The sequence below is a fragment of the Danaus plexippus genome, chromosome 11 (genome assembly GCF_018135715.1).
Source record: "Danaus plexippus chromosome 11, MEX_DaPlex, whole genome shotgun sequence".
Taxonomy (NCBI): Eukaryota; Metazoa; Arthropoda; class Insecta; order Lepidoptera; family Nymphalidae; genus Danaus; species Danaus plexippus.
This window is the reverse complement of record NC_083544.1, coordinates 6,012,045-6,032,446: the sequence shown is the minus strand read 5'-3', so window position 1 is coordinate 6,032,446 and position 20,402 is coordinate 6,012,045. Positions and strand designations below refer to the sequence as shown.

At 32.3% G+C, this 20,402-nt stretch overlaps 2 protein-coding genes across 2 annotated transcripts; both read right to left on the bottom strand.

The window, feature by feature from the left end:
- Window positions 1-8,585: 8,585 nt before the first annotated feature.
- On the bottom strand, window positions 8,586-9,738 carry LOC116765912 (THUMP domain-containing protein 1 homolog). The gene has a single exon (XM_032655550.2). It carries the CDS (start codon window positions 9,592-9,594, stop codon window positions 8,728-8,730), a length of 867 nt encoding a protein of 288 aa, XP_032511441.1. The 5' UTR covers window positions 9,595-9,738; the 3' UTR covers window positions 8,586-8,727.
- A 5,036-nt stretch (window positions 9,739-14,774) lies between these two features.
- Window positions 14,775-20,157, bottom strand: LOC116765768 (pancreatic lipase-related protein 2-like). The gene is made up of 11 exons (XM_032655359.2): window positions 19,947-20,157; window positions 19,689-19,806; window positions 18,426-18,573; window positions 18,191-18,352; window positions 18,030-18,125; window positions 17,294-17,441; window positions 16,560-16,786; window positions 15,989-16,154; window positions 15,698-15,836; window positions 15,177-15,368; window positions 14,775-15,072 (listed from the first exon to the last, which is right to left on the bottom strand). The coding sequence occupies exons 1-11, from the start codon at window positions 20,044-20,046 to the stop codon at window positions 14,991-14,993; spliced, it is 1,578 nt and encodes a 525-aa protein (XP_032511250.1). The 5' UTR covers window positions 20,047-20,157; the 3' UTR covers window positions 14,775-14,990.
- Between the last annotated feature and the right edge of the window lie 245 nt (window positions 20,158-20,402).

Sequence of the window (20,402 nt, the reverse complement as noted above, 5' to 3'; positions counted from 1 at the left end):
CAATTGTTCAATGGGAAAATCTTAATAGAAGAAAAATATATAAATAAAAAAAGCACATATAACTGATTTTATAATAAATTAACCCTTAATATAATGAAACCACATCTGTTTAAGTATATGGAGTCATACTCAACCACCTAAAGATTTTAGGATTGCATTACATTTGTAGTGATATAAATGGACACTGTTACTATCAATCCAAATAGAGTTTCAGATATTAAATATCTAGGAGTTATCCTAAATTCGAGACTTTCATAGCACCTTTATACTTCTCAGCTCTCTGATGGAATATAAACACTGAGTTGGATTTTAAGTTCATTAAAATATTAAGACCCGAATAGTAATCCAAAATCGTGACGATAAACTAATAAATATAATCTATATTTCTTTACCACAATCAGTATTGATTCAATCGGAACGACCTAAACGTGTGTTAATATATGAATGTACATATTTTAGAAAAACGAGAATATCTATTGAAAGTGTTTATATTCTTTTCAAATAATTAAATATAAGAAAAAATCGTATTAACAAAATGTAAATAAAAACTACATTAAACAGTTCCAATTAACTCTATAAATCTACAAAAAAAGGAGAGCACTTAATAATTCGGGAAAAGTGTCATAAGTGTCACACTTTTTCCCAAATTAGGACAGTTTTTGCGAGTACGCATTTCGACGAACGAGCAAAGAGATGTTTATCAAATACACATACGCACGCACGCAAGCACGCAACTCTTAACATATTACACATAGTGTGAGTTAATTAGTTTTTAAATTCTTAGTAATTTTTATCAACTCCACTTAATTTTATAATGTGACACATTATATTTAAAAAAAATCACTTTACTTTTCTCCTGTGTACTCATAGTAATACTTATTAAAATTGGGGCAATAATTAATAATTACTAATTATTGTAGTTGAAGAATAGAAGTTTCTCTTAAATATTCTTTATAAAAGACTACAATGACGCAAACAATTATGACGATCAAATACTCATAAAGATTATTTCAATTTAAAACTCAAAATGTTTTCGCAACCAAAATGACATACAATTCAAATATACTAATTGACATGACACAGACTGCCAGTTAATTAGTACTTGTCAAATTAATATAATGAAGTAGCGACTCTTAAATAAAGTGGAATTTTAAATTAATTTTATTTACTTGACATATTTATTAGTCAAACATTTTCAATATCCGAACTTTATTGAAAAAGTTCTAAAAAAATAAAAGGTTTAAAATGGTTTATAAGATATATAGGTAATATATTGAAAAGGTTTTGAACACTTTACTTACATCAAATTTATTGAGCAATGCCAAAAATTACTTTAAGGTATTTCAAACGCACATTAATTAAATATATTAACATTTTTAGTATTAATTTTTAATACAAAAAATAACAAATAATTTCATAATTTTAATCAGTAACTTTTTACTTTCTTTGTTACTTTAAACAATTACCTATATATTTGTAATTATGGGAAAAGACTGACATAATACTAAAATGTTATGTTTCTTATTACAATATCCTACACTTAAACATTTTAGTGTAACATAAATGTCATATGTTTGGTCAGAAAAAGAGTTAATCTTTAAATTACGTTTTAATAAATTATTACAATAATATTGTTCTGCAACAGTTCACATCACTAAACAAGCATAATCCTAATAGAACGAGTACTGAAGTTTATGAAAGAAAGAACCGCATTATTAATGAAGACTAATCTTAATAAGGACGATTATATATTAAAACACTTGTTTACGCAAATGATAATGAAAAAAGAAGGTGCCATGGATCCTTTCCAAACATAAAAGAACCCTATGAAGAAATAAAAAGAACAAAGTTTTCGGTTTACTCCGACGTTAACTTGGCTCTACCGAATGTAAACCAGTAGCTGAGACCATAAAAGGAGCCACGTACTTTTATATGAAGCTTAATAACGATCCGTACACGTTAAACAAAATAAAATTTACTCGCGAATTTACTGAAATCCCTCCAGTGCAAAAGTTTAAAATGCATAAATATTTTAATAAACATCTACATTGACTGCTTAAATAAAATTAAGCTGGATATATGGGCTCCAGAATCTATATCAAAGGTAAACAGGAATGAAACAGAAAGATTTACTGTCAAAACTGTATATTGTGTTCTTAAAAAACATAAAGAATGGACGGAAAGATAAACTTACTCACTCAAGATTCACGTACGATATCAATTTTTTGATCAGAAAACCCACAAAAATTTAATAGCATATTAAAGAATTCTGCCCAGTCAGCCAGGAAGTTTTTAAATGAACTTCGGAAAGACATAAGTTACAAGAACCACATATGTACCTACGGTAATTTATATAAACTACACGCCTTTCGGCTTTGTATAAGAGTAATTACGAAGAAGTGAAGAGTTGCCATTACCACGAAAAATATTAGTACCATATGAAGTCTTCAAATTACAACTCTTGCTGTCGAAAAAAAAAATACATTGATACCAAAATAATGTCAGACTTGGATTGAGGATAGTAGACTTAAAAATAAAGTCTGAATTACATAAGCTGAAATGGAGAGAAGCTCAACGTATAGAGGCCCATGCCAATGATCAAAGCCTGGCTGCACGGATCAGTGGATGAAACCAAAAGGCTAGTTTAGTATTTTTTCAACCGTATAAACGGGATTTGGTCATCGATCTGCTCACCGTAGGAGCAATCGATCCACATTCCAAACAGTTGATAAGCAGGCAGCAAGCGGAAAGTAAAAAAGTGCTTCCTCAAAGAGAAAACAAAGAGAATGGAGAGAAGCTGAATTTGTAATAACCAGAAAGGTAAACTGCGAAATTCAGCAATTTAGGAGAAAAAGATGGATTATCATTTCTGATCTTGAAATCGTAACCAGGAGTCACTAGACACCAAAGAGGACCTAGTGCAGGAATGGCAAAAAACATAGAGTTAGTGGCAGCCAAGATTAGCTAAATATGACAAATGGTAAAGATTTCTACCATTACTTTTACCCGTAGAGGATTCTGACATGTAAAAAAAGCAACGCTTACGTTTGTTTTCTAACTTAGGTGAAAAAAGACAAGGCTTTATAATTATTATCATATTCATATATCCTTTAAAGTTTTTTTAAACAACACAACGCCTATCACAAAAGTCATACTTAAATTTTACCGCATCGTACGTTTTATAAAAATCTACATGTCTCTTTATATCATGACCGCTTTTTGAAATTGAACATGGCGAATTACCCTTTTTATTGCCATTAAAATTCTGTTTTGTTACGTTATTTTAAAATCAATTCATAACATAATTTCAAGCAATTTTATGAATGTCATATTCTAATGAATATTTATAATATAAACTCTGTTTTATTACCTATTTTTTCTATCACCTAAATCATGATCAGAATGCGCGAAAGGTGATATTATTATTGACTATTTACGATACGAAAACCCCCTGAAGTTGTTCCAACTTCAATCAAAACAGTAGTAATTGTTTCGATATTAGTAATTATATTGTTCTAATATTACAACAACCAAAAACGAACATAAGGAATCGTTTGTCTTTATATATTATCGTCATTGATAGGTAAATATATAATCGGATAAAATATGGTCCCGGAATAATTCGAAACATTAACCTATAGTAAACAATCGTTTTTATTTTGATAAAGATTTAATTATTTTTATGTTTAATTATTCCCTAAATAAAATTACTTACGGCTTTCCAGGCTCATAACTTCCACTTGAATGTAAAAAAAATATTCTGCCAATGATACAGCATCAACATACAATGTTTTAATTACTATTCGTTTTCACCTGCAACACCATGGTACGGTTAATATAAAATTTTTACACTCCATTAAAGCAAACAATGATGGCCTCAATAAATATGGAAACTACAAATTATATGTTCACCGTTTACACAAGGACGTTGTCAGCTACAGTAAAAAATTACGTCTATCAATTTCAACATTTTTCATGGCCTTCATATTAATTGAAAAAGGAAAAGACATATAATATATACTTTTGGATAATTTAGTAGAATTTACGAGTTCTCGAGCTCGAAAACTCTAAATGGAACATCTATTTTGCCGTCAATATTGTGTTAACCTCATAAGACGCAGAGTTTCAATATAATCGATAACAGCCAAGAAAGTTCGAGCTAGCATTAGCTATTAGATTTCATTTCACACAAGATCTAGCTATACATTATTTATAATGACATATATATAATAAAGTAAGAATACCAAATAATTTCTGGGACTTAAGATTTTTTTATCTGTTTCCCTCCAGTTTGAAACAAGGAGAAATCTTTGTTACGTTTATTTTCGTTTTTTTTTTTTTTAATTCTTAAATTGTTTAAACTTCTGCAACTTCAGTAATGAGCTTGGAATTTTTATAATTTCTCTGTTTATTATTACCTATATTTTGTTTCTCAGTATTAAACGACAAAACCATGTGGTTACGAGGGACGTCCATATGGCAAAAAAATTATCTTGCCACCAGACTTAACTAATAATCAAAATATGATATTTAAATCGACAAATTAATAATGTACTCATATAAATGCGAATAACTGATGTTTGCATAAATGTATTTATACCGACTTCCTGTAAACAAAAAATAACCTAATTTGGCTCGGTTTAATTAATTAGATTTTACGATCTCGACAAAATTCTTACTCTTTTTATTTAATTTTACTATTTACTAAAGAGAAACTTTGCCGTTTTATTAAAAACTGATTGTAAATAAGTTTAAATGTGAGAGCTTTGTCAGTTATAAATAAGTAGATATCAATATTTGCGGCGACATGGTCTAAATAATGTTCTGATAATAGAACTTTGAGACCAAACAGGCTGTAATTAATTCGGTAAATAGCATTTATGCAAACAATCAAATTATATATCAGGTTTAAGTGATAATACAAACTATTTAACTTATTATTATAAATATTGAATTTACGTGAATTTACACAGAAAAAGACAGTTGAAAATACGGTAATTTGATTTTGTTGCCATTTATTTACATAATTATAAAACAATTATTTTTGTTATATTCTCAATCTATTTATAAATTGACACTAAATTATTAACATTACAGTATATATATATCAGTAGGTAAATAAGAATTTAAGAATAAAATAGCATCACAATGTTAATTATGTCTATAGTTATACTAACATTTTTAGACTTATACACGGCCTAAAAATAAAATATTTTTTATCACAGGGCAACAAATAACTGTCTACTCTCTTGTCAATTGCTAAGACGACGCCAACAGGTTGTGGAACAAATGATTTTAAAACGATGACTATAAAAAAACCAACAAGATGTACGAATGACTCTTATGATATATTATATGATGAATGACTTTTTGACTTATGTGTAGCCTTTACTCCAAATGTCACAGAAATAAAGATACGAGTACAATGTACAAGGCTTCGAAGTTCAGTAACTACAAACACATTATGTATGTTTTTATAATACATGCTTTCGTTTCAGTTACTTTCCAACTGCCTATAGTTTATTTTGTAGGACTTCCTTAATTTTAAAATAAGGTAATTAATGTTTCACATAAAGTAGATACTCTATTAATTTCCTTAATTAATTTCTTTTAATATATCTTTTGTAATTTCATGATTGTTCGCATTGAAATGAAACGATATGTCCACATTTAACGTTAATCACTAAGCGTACATTTTGATTTTAGCGAATCTTTATGACACTTTCATTTTGCCTTGTCGTGACCAATTTTTGTGTAAAATGATTGTAAAATTTATTTGGAATCAAAAGGGAATTCAATTAATGAGGTATATGTACAATTTCGAATAAAATTTATATTTCATAAAATTGAACATTCAGTTGCTCCAATATAAATTTATTTTGTCAGAATATATAATATATAAGACATGTTATCAATGTAATTCATTCACAATGCTTCTGTGCAAGGATAGCGAGAAATAAATTAAATCTTTTTTATTTTGTTTGCAAAAATTTTAAAATGTCAAATTGACACTAACAATTTGTGGACCGCGAATGAAAACATGTGCTATATAACAACAGACTATGTACGAATCCGCTGCAAACAGATTCAACCAATTCACATTTCATGTTTAAGTAAGCAAAATAGTACGACCGCAATATGTATGAAATCCCAGCTACAGTCCGGATTTACTAAACTCCATCGCGTGCTTGTTATTCTATTTATAAAATTGAGGCGTTACTTAACCAAATATAAAGCTATTAGGCTACGTACAAATAGAGCACTTCAGCAACTGCCTTTTCTATTATAAAAGTCTCTGTCTCGTTCACCAGTTATTTCAATATTTGAATATTGAACCTAAGTTGAAAATTCTTAGCTATATAGAAAAAAAAAGAACAAATTTTTATTCATCACCCAAACAGCAATTTACATGCATATCAAGAAATCTTGATTCGTCTTATCTTTATGGGGGCGATAAAAACAGGGAAAGAAAGTCGCTGACTAACTTGAGGAAAAAATAAAATGAAGAGCATGACCTAACGACCGTCAAGGGATGTCATTAGCTGATGTCCACCGGCCCTCCACCTAAATTAGATCTCTTTTCACTATACACATAAAAAGTACCTATATACACAGATGATACAATTCTATAAAAGATAAAAAACAATCGTCTGCAGCTTGTATAGTAACGAAATTTTTGTTTACAACGAAATTTTTGCTCCAAAATGTTTTGGCACAATTTCAAGAGTCATTGCGTCGGTCGGAAAAACTTTTAATTAGCTTTTCCCACTATCACTTCAGACTACTTGAATGTTTGAAGCATTATCGAAATAATAGCAGCTACTTACTAATATTGTAAACTGTTTTTTTTATTTATTTTATGAAAGTTTCTGCCAACAGGAAATAGATCGTAAAGAAAACATTCGTATTACAATATTTAATGTAGTCTTAACTCTGTTAATTTACATATAAGTGTAGATAGATAATGATTACTAGGTATTTGAAAGTATAATTAGTGATAACTTGTACATTTGTTCCTATGAAAACATGAATCTACCAATATAAGCAACTATTTACTTAATGAAACATATTGGAAACTAATTCTTGCTTTATAGATTATCTGGATTTGAAAAAAAGGCGGACATTACAAGTTTTTTCAGTACATCCAAGCACATAATCAATTAATATTTAAAATCGTTTTGAAAATATTTTATAAAATAAAAATTAATTCATCAAAGATATATTATTGGTATTGTTTTTTGTCACACGTTTTATAACTCAACCATCCTTTTACATTTTGTTTTGTATAAGCCACATAAAATTTTACAAACGGTTTAACATATTCATGAAGATTAATTACCACATAAAATTTAAGATAACAATAATTCATTTACGTAGCTATTGTTAGAAACAATACCGTTCTGATCTATTCAGCAAGACGGAGATTAAGAGGTTTCAATTTCGCCACTAACCGGCTTGACCGACCGGTCAATGCAGGTCGCCTAAGTCTTTGTTCATTACTGCCCTTTGTTTAGCCGCCTTAATCCATTCTACTGTCCTATTGAATGTTTCATGATAAAAATTCTGCGTATACCGATGTGTTTTATAATATATTACTTATTATTGAGATCTAAGACTTTCGCGAGTTTTATTCATTTAAATGAAACTAATATATTTCGGGCATCTCGTCTGCCCGTGATCATGGTTGCTGAAAAGTAACCGAAACGTCGGGATTATGTAGTTTTAAAATAATAAAATCCGCGTAGTATATCGGAACTATATTAGTTTCATTTAAATTACTTAAATTTTTTTACATTTAAGTTTAACGTCCATATCTTCTGTGTGTAGGAACGGGAGTATGATTCTGTGTCTGTCTATGGCCTTGTATGTATCTCTCAAACGGGTTGTCCGATTTCGATGCTCGTTTTTCATTTGAAAGCCAGTTTCCTTATGGTAGTTCTTAATTTTTTGGTCAGTATCGGCACAGCAGTGTAAGAGTATCCCTCATCTCAAAATTATGTAAATCATTTTAGACGAACGCTTAATCGTTTAAGTGTTTTGCGACTGCCAGTATAGTCGTTGGGTGACAATGAAGTCGCTGGGAATTTTTAAAAGTTAACTAAAATTTAATTATTCCTTACAACATTATCTCCCATTCGTGAATTCACAGAACAAGCAGACAGAAAATTGTTGGTATATGAAATCTCAAAGATCGCATGCGTTCAATTTCTAATATATATTATAATTAATTTCACTAAAATATATAAATACTTATATAAACGAAAAACGAATTGAATGTATTCATCATATCTTTAAGTTTTGCTTTATCCAACGCCATCTAGTGAAAAAGTATTGAAACACTTTAAAAGGAAGTTACCTAGTCGACCCAGAGACTTTGGTTTGTTTAAGCGGGTATATAGTATGTCTACTGTCTACTTAAACTTATCTATATGTAATATAATACCAGCTGTTACATAAGACTTTACCTTATGCATAACGTTGCTTACATAAGGGATAACCAATAACAAAATTATTGATTTACTCAAATGGCAGGTGTATTGTATGGTTGTTTTTTGTTTTTGCATTGAAGAGACAAATGAGACACATTTTCCAGTAACACATATAGTTTATTGTGAAACATTTATTTAGAAAGATAAGAAATAGAGAAAGTTTGGTGCAAGAATTGGTATTGGGGCCCCAGGTTACCTTAACCTAGTAAAGGAAATGATTAAGAAAAAAGATCACAAATCACTGATCCGTCTTTTGTTCCTCATTTTGAGGGACATCACTTTTAAACTTCTTCGCCTGTGATGCTTCGGTATCATTATTACCGTCCTGCTCTTTGCATATTTCATTTATATTGTATTTCTTAAACAAATAGTAATTGTCAACAACACTCAGCAGACAAATACCTTTAATTATCTCAACGATTATACAAAGACTGGGATTTTTTAAATCTGCTTTGTTTTCACCATTCTTGAGTACAATCAGATCGGCCAACTCTTTTATTATCAAATCCCTGGATGCACTGCTGTTGAACCTTTTGTTAAAGATAACCGCAAAGGTTGAAGGTTTCTTGAGAAAATATTTGTCAATAAGTTTCTCAGCACTTTCCATTATATCGGGCAAGTTGGCTTTACATGTTGCCATTATAGGTAGTAAACGGAGAACGTGTCGTGTCTTTTGGACTTTGGTAGCACACAAATCTTTTATTATGGCTGTGGTCAGTTCTTCTGGCGAGGGTAAATTTGTCTTTATGAAAATACAGTTTGAAGCCCCCGTTTCAACTACTTGAAAACGTTTATGTTTTAAAGCTTTTTGGGAATCCCGTTTTAAAGAGTCAACCTCATGTTTCAGCATGTCTCCAATATCAGTCTCATTGTCGGATTCTGTTTCAGATCGCTCTTCAGGCTCCACAGACGGAGGTCTGTTCACTTCTTCACCATCTGGATACAACTTGCCGGCATACTCATTCAACAAATTATACATTTCCTTAACACAATCTTTTTCTCTGAAATTACATGTGCAAAAGAATCCTCTGAAGCCGGGTTCTAAGAAATATTTATTTCTCCGCTTGCGAAAGTAAAACTTTTTCTTCTTTCTGTTATCACCCATTGTATTAGACTGCCGACTCCGCCCTTGCTCAAATAGCAATCCAAAGGAAGGACTATGATATAACAATTATTACGTGAATTGAATTATGAAATCATAATAATACAACGAAGATACACCCATGCTATAACTAGATGTCAAGTGTGATTTTGAACATTGACAATGACAGGATAGTTCATAGAATATAAAATTATTAAAAGTACTACATTATTAACATGATATGAAACGATATTTTGTGATCATAGCAATTGTAATATTTTATTTAGACACTGAAAAGCTAATGTTCCTTGGTTGTATATTACAGCAATTTCCAAAATTAATTATCCTAAAGCCCTCTTATAAAAAAAAGTATAAGTCTGTATTAAACTGTATATATTTTAACTTGAAATCTCCTAGAGCAATGTTTACTACTTTTTTCTTGAAATTTATTGTATATTAAATAGAATCAAATTGGAATTGTTCCTAAAAAATATATAAAAATTTTACCTTCACAATAAAATTTGTATTATGCGTTCCGTTTGACGTCCGAAATCCATTATGAGAGTACATCGCTGTCTTCGTCTCGCTTGGTCGCTAGACGTCGCTACTAATGGTCGGTAACGGGTTACCGACCACCCTTCATGTCACTTCCAGTCCGAACCGTAATCTAACTTTTAAATACAAGCCACCAAATTCTTCATTGTTAGGCTCATAATGATATAGCACCAGGAAGATATCACTGGGAATTCCGACGTCTTTGGAAGCATAATACAAATTTTACTGTAAAGGTAAAATTTTTATATTATGCGTTCCGTTTGACGTCCGAAGTCCATTATGAGAGTTTGTTTGTTTCTCTTCTAGCTTGTCTATGTATATATAAATGTTTATATTAAAATGCAAAAATGTGTTTAAAAATATATTTTAAATTATGACATAAATCAATTATGAATCAGGCTGAAAATATTTTTTAGATAAAATATTCTAAAGGTACTTTCGTGTCGTCAATTAGCTTTGCCTAAAATGTCATTATTAGGGTAATTTTCAACCCAATTTAAAGAAGAGACTGCTGATCTACAACTTCCAGCTGGTGCCTGAATACCAGCTTCAGCCAGAAATTTCTTTATCTAACCACCAATCATTGCTGCAGTCGCTGGCCTTCTCGGGTTTCTAGTCGCTAAGAAGAAATTTGTAATATTTCCTCGGGTATTCCGAGTCAGATTTACTAATGTACGTAACCAATATACTGCATCAATGCTCCTGCCTGGTGAGGATAAAAATGTCCAGCTAGATTGTTGGTACGAAGAAGAGTCTGTCTTAGAACCGAAAAAAGGATGCAAGGTTATCGAATTTATATTATCTATAAAGTGTAGTTAATCCACATTCATAAGAGTAAGATTCTCTACGACCAGAAGATAATAATAATATAGCTGCTGCATGTCTGGATACCTGATACAAACTATTTAAATTTATATTGTACCTTTTTAAAGATCTAATCAATATCCTGGCATCCTAAATGGGAAGCTTAGGGGGCTTAGGTTTTGGCAACAAAATAGCTTTGAGTAAATGTCTTACTATAGAATTTGTAGAAAACTTATGTCGGATATCGTTTCGCAAACGGATGCAATGACTGATTTATGCACAAGAATGGTTCGGTAGGCAAGACCATGGTTTAAAAATACAAGTTAAATACCTTGCTACAACTGCTGGTTTTGGTAAACGAAAATTAATGCTATTTCCTTGACAAAATTTTACCCATCTACGCCAAATTGTGGCATAAGTGTTTATGGTAGACTGCCTCCAGCGTGATGACAATGACTGTTTCTCTTGTGGTGTCCATGTCTCTGTTAAATCATCCCACCCAAAATCAGCCAGGCCTTCAGATGTAACTTTCCGACTTTTGATGGTTCTTCCACTTGGGAGCTATTAGGATGAACTGACCTGAGGCTGAGTTGAGATGATCCAGGAGCCTGGGTATTAAGCTGGGTGGCGGGAACAGCCATGCAAGTCTGTAATGCCACGATTTGCTGAAAGCGTCGTGAAAGTAGGCGTTCGAGTCTGCCAAGTCTAGAGAACATTAGTTTGCTACGACATGTGCCGTCTGGGAAGCAAAGAGATCTAAATCGGGTGTGCCCCACAGGCTGAATAATCTCAAAGTCTCCTTGTCTCTGATATGCCACTCGACGGCCACGCGGTTTCGAGACAGGTGGTCGGCTTCGGTGTTTAGGAGACCTGGTAAGTGGCGCGGGTAAAGAACAATGTTGAAGTGGTCTACCAGATTCAACAGTTGTCGGGTCAATTCTAACAATTGACATGATCGTGTTCCGCCTTCGTTCTTTATGTACGTCACGACCGTTTTGTTGTCGTTATGAAGAATCACTGTCGAGTTTCGAAGCTCCATCGCTTTGACTGATATCGCGGTTAGCACTGCAGACATGTCTTCCAGATTGCAATGCCAATTTGTCTGATGATGTTCCCATGCGCCTTTCATCAATTCGTTGTTTACAAGGGCACCCCATTGAATGTCTGACGCGTCGGTGATGACGTGGTTCGTCGACATTCTTTTGGGATGAAATGATGACTCTCCATCGATATTTTCCATCCACCAAATCAGTTCGGTACGTACCTCTTCCGAAAACTGAATCTGGGATTGTGGACACTTCCTGAGCTTGTTGCTATGTAACTGTAATAACCGGCAATGCCAATTCCCTTGTGGGTGATGAAGGTTGCAAAGTTTAGATGATCTGTGCCTGTGCGCTGTGCCTGTTTTAGGTTCCAAGTACCGGCCACGAGTCTCGCACGCAATATTTGACGAATTCGTTGGACTTTGTCCGAGGGTAAGAACTTGGTGTTGAAATTGGTGTTCCATACCGCTCCCAAATAATCGATAGATCTCTTGGGATCGTTATCGATTTTTCCGTATTGACCCACCAACCCAAATCCGTCAGAAATTGAATTGCGACTTGTACCTGAGTTGTGAGTATATCTCTGTCCTGATGAACTATTAAGTAATCGTCGAGATAAAGTACTTGCCGCAGCCCTTTCTTGCGATGGATTTCTGCGGTCCAGTTCGTTACGGAGGCAAAAATTCGCGGCGTTTCTGCTAGCCCAAACGGCAGACATGTCATCTGCAAGAGTTGACCTTGATAGCTGATCCGAAAAAAATCTTCTGTGTTGATTTCTCACCGGCAAGTGATAATAAGTCCAGCTTCACCATCCGATCTCCTTGTTGAAAAAAATTGGGTATTTGGTGATGATGAAATAGATTGAAATGCTTTGGCTTCATGTACCTCTACCCCAAAAAATTTTTTGTAAATATACTGATAGCTGGCCGGGGTCAAACATGTACTCGCAAGAATGAGGTATTTTATTAAGGTCTTCTTTCATAAATTTATCTTTTAATTTTTTAACTAATTCCCGCCGACGCATCTCTAACACTTCAGCTCCTTTGCCGCAAATTATTAGCAGTATGTCGTGAGAAACAGTTTTGTAATCGGAATCGTTTCAAAATAACGTATTTAATATTTCCTAAATAATGGTCGCGTTAAATTGAATGTCAGTAGAGGCACACCAATCAATTAGAATTTGTAAAGCAGAATTTATCGCTTCGTTTTGGGCTAAAAATGCATTGGATAACGCGGCAAAACTACGTTCCATTTGAAACATCGTAAAGGAGTAAAAAGATCCTCTAAGCGTGGCAGCTCCTCATTTACTTTTAGTTCAGTAAATGCCGGTAAAGCTACATATTTTTTCTGAACGTCTGTATAACGAACCGCATTCCAGTAAGGTGAGACAAATCTTTGCATAACTCTTATTTTGACAACACGAGCCGGCTTTGCTTTCGGTAAAGTAGGTTCTTTGACCGCTACGTTCAAATTTACAATACTACCCGCATCTAATTTCGGGGGACATAAAAATTGGTCATTCACCGACAATACCGAATTATTTGTGTTATTAAATAAGGGTACTTGCACGTTTGCAGATACATTATTCGAAGCTGGAGCAAACCTTGCCGTTAAAACATTATTTGAATGACTCACCAACTGCTGTGACAATATGTCTAACCTTTCCTCCAGATCCTGCAGACTACCTCTCCTTTGGCGTTTCCTTGGCGGCTCGTCATGATCCGAAAGGCATTCCGAAGAGCTACCTTCACTTGAAGTCTTCTTTTCACTAGGCACGATATCCTACCGATCACTCATTTTATTTTCACTTTTATTTCGTTGGGTATTTAAATAAAATTTAAAAATCGCGACAATTAATATGACTTTTCACAGTTTTTCGTAACGACCAAGTGCTCGGCTCGAAAAACGATTCAACAATGAAGAAATTGGTGGCTTGTATTTAAAATTTAGTTTACGGTCCGAACTGGAAGTAACATGAAGAGTGGTCGGTAATCCGTTACCGACCATTAGTAGCGACATCTAGCGACCAAGCGAGGCGAAGGCAGCGATGTACTCTCACAATGGACTTCGGACGTCAAACAGAATATGTATATTTTTAAAAGGCGGTAGTTGTCCAAAATTAACAATAATAATATTTATACACGATAATCATAATATGTAGAACCAATATTATACGAAACAAGAAATATGGTGCTCTTGTCCGATGAAATCATAAATTGACTACAACAGGAACAAATATCAACAAGAAACTTATAATTTTAAGAAAGATAAATGTCCTTTAAAAAAATAATTGCAATAAATAAAGATGATACTAGTTATTAGTTACTACACAGAAACAAAACAGTTGTATTAAAATTATAATTTAAATTCGGCATTTGATTATCCACATCATTTATACTTTAGCGATTTAAGTGAATTCGGATCGTGCATACATGATACAAAACTAAAACTATTATCAGATACTGAAATTAAAATTTTTAAATTTAACACCCATTAGTGAGTAAAAATGTAGAAATAAACACTTGTATTGGATGAGAATCAAAAGAGGTTTTAATATGGTTTAGTCTGAATGTCATCTAGATTTTAATTTTTTGCAGGGATATGTTTATCTGGAATATGTAATTATAATAATGATTATGTGGCGAATTATAATCAACATGACATTAAACACCAATATTCAATACTAATCTTTCCACCGTAATAAATATTGTAAGCCTTTACATAAAATGTCTGTATACACAGATGTCAGGAAACAATTTGATTTATATATTTAGAAGGTTTAGGGTAAATAAAACAGCTTAGTCAAATAGTTTACTTTAATATTAAAAATATATTTACAGTACTTTTTAAATTAATCTTAATATACACTATGGTAACACCAAAAACAAAGTAAACACCTTACAAGTAAAAAATACTAAAACAATACTTTCAAGTCCTGAATTTGATATATATTTCATTTGATATCATTGCATTGGATTTGCTTTTAATATTGTGATTATTTATGTTTTTTTTTAAATTTCAAAACGCACAATATTTAGTCTTCATAATCGTCTGCAAGTTTGTAACCACGGGTTTTTTAAGTTTCGGACAAACGGTCATACTGAAATGATTAAAAATACATTTATAAGTGTCAAAGATTAAATATCACGCAGTTATATGGTAATAAAAACAAGGATGATGTAATAATTATTAAAAATTACTCACACAGTGTTGTACTCTATTGATGATATTTTAATGTATTCAATGTAAATGCTAGATGACTTCAACAACCTCCAAGTCATTGGGTTCAATATGCTAGTTTCATATTTCCATTCAGCAATCACTGACACTGGCGGAAGACCCGTATCTTTGAAAGCAAGGAGTTTATTTTCTATATCACCTGGCCGGTAATATTTTCTGAAAAAAAAAATTAGAATCAAAAAAGTTTTTATTGCATCATTTTTTTTTAGGTATCTCAAAATTTCACACATTGCATTTAATATGTAAATGACAGCAAATATTTATAAACAAAAGATAATTTAGTTCCGTGTGTATAGTTAATTTTAAAAATAACAAATTAAAACGTAAATTATTCTCAGTTGTTATTGATGTTTTTATCTTATAATTGGAAGTTAAATTTAGTTGATTAATCAATTTGTTAATAAAGCCCGTAACACATAAACGACAATTAAGGGGAAATACACACTAGTATTTATATAAAATAATATAATACTATTAACACTTACTGCTCGTCATTCATAAATTTGTGGTCACTCTTATTGTTGTTTCTGTCTACAAGTGTAATCGACACTCGTCCTACGTCTGGCCCGTGCACTCTGCTTTCAGTGCTATTTGACACCTTTATTGTGACTTCATAGTGAACTCCTATATATTAAAAGATAATAACTGGTACTATTGTTAGCAATAGTAATGATAATACTTAAAAGTAAATTTAAATAATTTTTTCGATTAAATATATAATAGATTAGGCGGTTTAGTTCTGATTGAAGAAAACAAGCTCACTTAAATATACTCACTGCAAAATGGCTTAGCACTGCCAGTCATAGCATACAGAGCGATGTTTGTATTGGTATCAACGAGTCCATTGGACTGTAGCCGTTTGTAGAAACTCTGTGAGTGGAATCCAATCGGCACACAGATGTGTTTTTTGTCGCAGGTAGTGCAGTTTCCTTCAAGGAAAGCCTGGCAATATATATTTTTATTATCATTACAAAATTACACAAATATAATATTCCCCGAATTCGGTTATGCTGTTTGAAATTCTCACCGTAATTAATAGTACTTAGAGTGAAGTGTTTTTAAAATTATGATCCAGAAAAACTATTACTTTACAAGCATAGCCAACCAACCATAAAAAATATATATAAATATTCAAAAAAACACACACACACACACACACAAACATACACATATGCTCGCACTTACAAAACTGAAACTGAAACTGAAAAATTTAGTCTATAACCTCTAAAAATCTCAATTTTACTTAATTAATTTTTATATTGAATATAAACGACTCATAGAGCCTTATATCAGTGGATGTACAGAGCCATAGTGTTAGTGGACCCAAAAAAAAAAAACTTTACAAACCTCATAGGATTTACACTGTATGGCCATGAATGGGCACAAGGGCGCAACGCTCTCAGTGAACAACTCGTAGCTTCTCTCGTGATTACAGCTGACGTACTTCACAACTTGCGAGTACATGTCGTTGTCTATGCCCTGGTACGACGGCTTGTCGTTCTTACAGCCGGGCTGCACTGAACCGCCGTTCGGGAAGAAATCCACGTGGCCTATTGGCTCTGATATACCGAAACCTGGTGTGGCCATACATGATATTCGTTACGATTAACTATTAGATATCTAGTAGAATTAAAATTTCTCTTAATATTCCAAAAAAGTTAGGACATATTTATGGTTGACATCTAAGACTTTCGTGAGTGTTCATTAAAAATAATTAATATTTTCGGATTACTACGCGACATTTTATTATTCTATCTCGTTCCGACATCACGTCTGCCCGTGATCACGGTTGCTGCAAAGTAACCGAAACGTCGGAGGTCTGTAGTTTAAAAATAATTACATAACGCGTAGTAATCCGAAAATATTCGTTTTAAATAGATATTTATGAATAGGTACTCCGCAAAAAAAAATCTATAGGATATTTAATAGAACAATATTATAATGATAAAATGCTGTAATTCATGTTTGTACGTCAGTTATTGCGACAAAACTACTGTAAAGTATTTGTTAGTGAATGCCAGAAATCGAAAATGAAATGGAATTTTAAATCTTATTTAATATTTTATAGTATCTTTTCGTACCTGAAAAATACAGTGGCATGGCATTGCTATGTATGATGTCTACGTATTGAGCGTCGGATTTATCCAAACGAACCAACGTAACAGTGTTACTGAAGTATGGCGCCGCGGGATCCAAACCGGTTATCCTTCCTAATTTTAGGTTAAATTTCTGGAAAGTTAAAAACATATTGATTAATCTTATGCGTTCGGTAAATCACAACACTTAGAGATGATAGAGAAACGGAATCACAAAATCAGTTTATCGTATTTCATGCAGTTCCGTAGTACCTTGGGCCAGTTTTTTTTTTTGTAATTTTTTTTTTCAATAAACTTGCAATAAAAAATGCCACTCTTTATATTGAAGTATAATAAACAACAAATGAAAATATTCAAAAACGTAGCTCTATAAAGATGTTAGATTTATTTATTTCTTCATTGCACATTTACATGCTATGCACGAGAGGTGAGCTGAATGCTGAAATGCATTCTCTGCCAGCTAACAGAACAGAAGCGGAAAGAGCGTTTAGGCTGTGCAAATATAAAATACGATGAATATAATGGTACAAAAAATAATACCAGAAACATTTCTATCAACAGGTCCTATGACTTATGCAAAAAGCTAAGTCTTACAAAATAATTAATTTGACCTAATCAGGTGGACATTTTAATAGAATTAGTACTCTATTAAAATGTCTTCATATATTTATAAATTACTCAGTAAGCTTGTATCCAGTACTTATATTTTAAGTGATTTTACCTTTTGAAGAGCATGCCCGCAGTACCCTCCTAAATGTGCGCCCAAAGAGTGTCCAATAAAATGGAAAGCGTCTAAATTTGTCAATTGTAACACATCCTGAAACAAATCGTCTGTTATTTTGAAAATTTTCCCAGATTTAAAACTATTTTGGTTCAACTTACGTATATATTTTTTATCAAATGAGCCGTCATAGCGCCGACTAGTCTGATGTTAGCGACTGCTTGGCCGTAGGGAGGCTGCGAACCACGTCTCCAATCAACCACAACTACAGTAGCTGCGTCGTTGCCTTTAAGATTCAGAAGGGCATCTGCCATATGTTGTATCTAAAACATAATATTAACAAGTCAAATTTCATTAAATTTAAATTTTACTATTTCTTTTAATATAGGTAATTACCCAAAGTTTATGCCCGCCTTCCAGGAAACCGTGGGATATGAAATAGAATGGACCAGAACTATCGAGATTTGCATTTTTTATCTTTGCCGTATCATCTGCGTGTAATAGAACAGGTATTTTTCTGTTTCTTCTTGTAAATACAGCGTATCTGTTACACAATCGTTAATAACAATCAATACGTATTATATTAGATTAGAATTATTATGAGAAATTTACGAATTTACATAATAAATGAATAGAAACGCAGCGATTATTTCATTCTTATATATCGACATAGCAACAGGCCCTTAAGTACAAAGTACGTTCTACAATTTATTGAGGTCTACAGATAAAAAAAATTGTAATAACACATTGTTGTTGATAATACGTCATAGTTAACTAATGAGTAACTTATTTTGACTCGGACTAAGATAGACCGATGTCACGGACGAGCCCCCACAATTATCTCACTAATTAGTTATGATAAAATCTGTACTTTGAGCTATGCAATTGACTACCGATTTATATTGAATCAGTTATCAGAATATATTAATGCAAACTGTCTTATCGCAAATGTTTTACATGCCTTAACAAAGTTTTTTATAGAGCTGTTTTAAATAAAATATCAATATAATAATTCTTTTAAAGGAAATTAAAAACATAATATTTACATTGAATGAATTACTTCCAAATTGATAAAAAAATATATATATTATTATTCAAAAGCAACTTCAGTTCATTGAGTTTGTTTGTTTATTAGCCGAAGTGCATCAGTTAATTGACGTAAATAAGAATGCACTAATGAAAAAGGTCTTATCAATAAGTAAACACTTCTTATCTAATGACATCACTCTTTTAAACGACACACCCCTTATTTGTTATTATTATTTAGTCGTTTAATAACTAGAAATGCAATAATTCTTAACATTTCATTGTATATAAATTTAAATTTTGTACAAAATGTTAATACGTTTTTGTAGATTATTTTGTTATGGTAACACTTAAAACTTTTAACAATATATTTAAAGTCGAAATAATTTAATATCTAATTAATTCTGTCTACACATAACAATGTGTTATCTTGAAATCCGCAACCACAAGTAACCTAATCCTCGGTCAGCCACACCGATAATTCGGTCAAGCGCAACCCATACACACGATGTAGGTTCTGTATTAAGCTAGTTTTTTTTTTATTATTATTATTACTGTCAACCGTTTTTAAGTTCAGCTTTGGGAAGTATTTATTTTTATTTTGGCTTTATTGTGATTACTGTATATCCTTACCTCACTCCTAAGCTTTCTGGTGACGCTGGGAAGTAATTGTCGGGACGATGTTCCGTCCACGGATACGCCTTCGAGAAACATCCGTACAAACCGTAACATCTCTCAACCTCAGCGTCCTCTTACATGCCAAATAATATACAAAATACGTAAATTAAATTATTTTGAAAAAACATACATATACGTAAATATTTACTTATATAAAACAATTCTACTAGGATGATACTTCAAAACTTGCTTCTTAAAAATATAAAAACTCACCAAGAAACGTAGATGGGAAATTAGTCACCGTGGAATTCTGCTTTTCCATCAACACTATAATAGTCTGTAGCATCAAAGTGGCGCTCGTTTTGTTATACATTTTTTTTTAAACAGACTTAATCCGAACCAAACAAACAAAATGTTTCCAACAGCCTGTCCGAGTGTGTAATGAGGTGTTATATGCGAGTTTATTGTTTATATCAGACCTCTATCGTACTAATAGATCCGCATTGTAGTTCGCAGTCGCAGACGTTCCGGGATATTTGATAAGAGGGGTTACAACGTTATCATGTTTTGTAAGTGATTGACGCACGAGCTTTTGTAATATTCATTAGGCATCATTTTAATAGTCTAGTCTAGACGCTCTGGCAATACATTACCATTGACATGCGACAAATAATAGTTATATTTAGATGTTGTATTAATAGATTCGTTTGATATTCACGTGTGATAGAA

Bases quoted from the DNA above. Each gene is read 5' to 3' on its own strand.
- LOC116765912 (XM_032655550.2), bottom strand. From the start codon at position 9,594: ATGGGTGATAACAGAAAGAAGAAAAAGTTTTACTTTCGCAAGCGGAGA.
- LOC116765768 (XM_032655359.2), bottom strand. From the start codon at position 20,046: ATGTATAACAAAACGAGCGCCACTTTGATGCTACAGACTATTATAGTG. The intron at 18,574-19,688 runs GTAAGGATATAC...ATTGTGTAACAG, and splicing joins CCAGAAAGCTTAGGAGTGAG to ATACGCTGTATTTACAAGAA. The intron at 15,837-15,988 runs GTGAGTATATTT...TTTAATATATAG, and splicing joins CAGTGCTAAGCCATTTTGCA to GAGTTCACTATGAAGTCACA.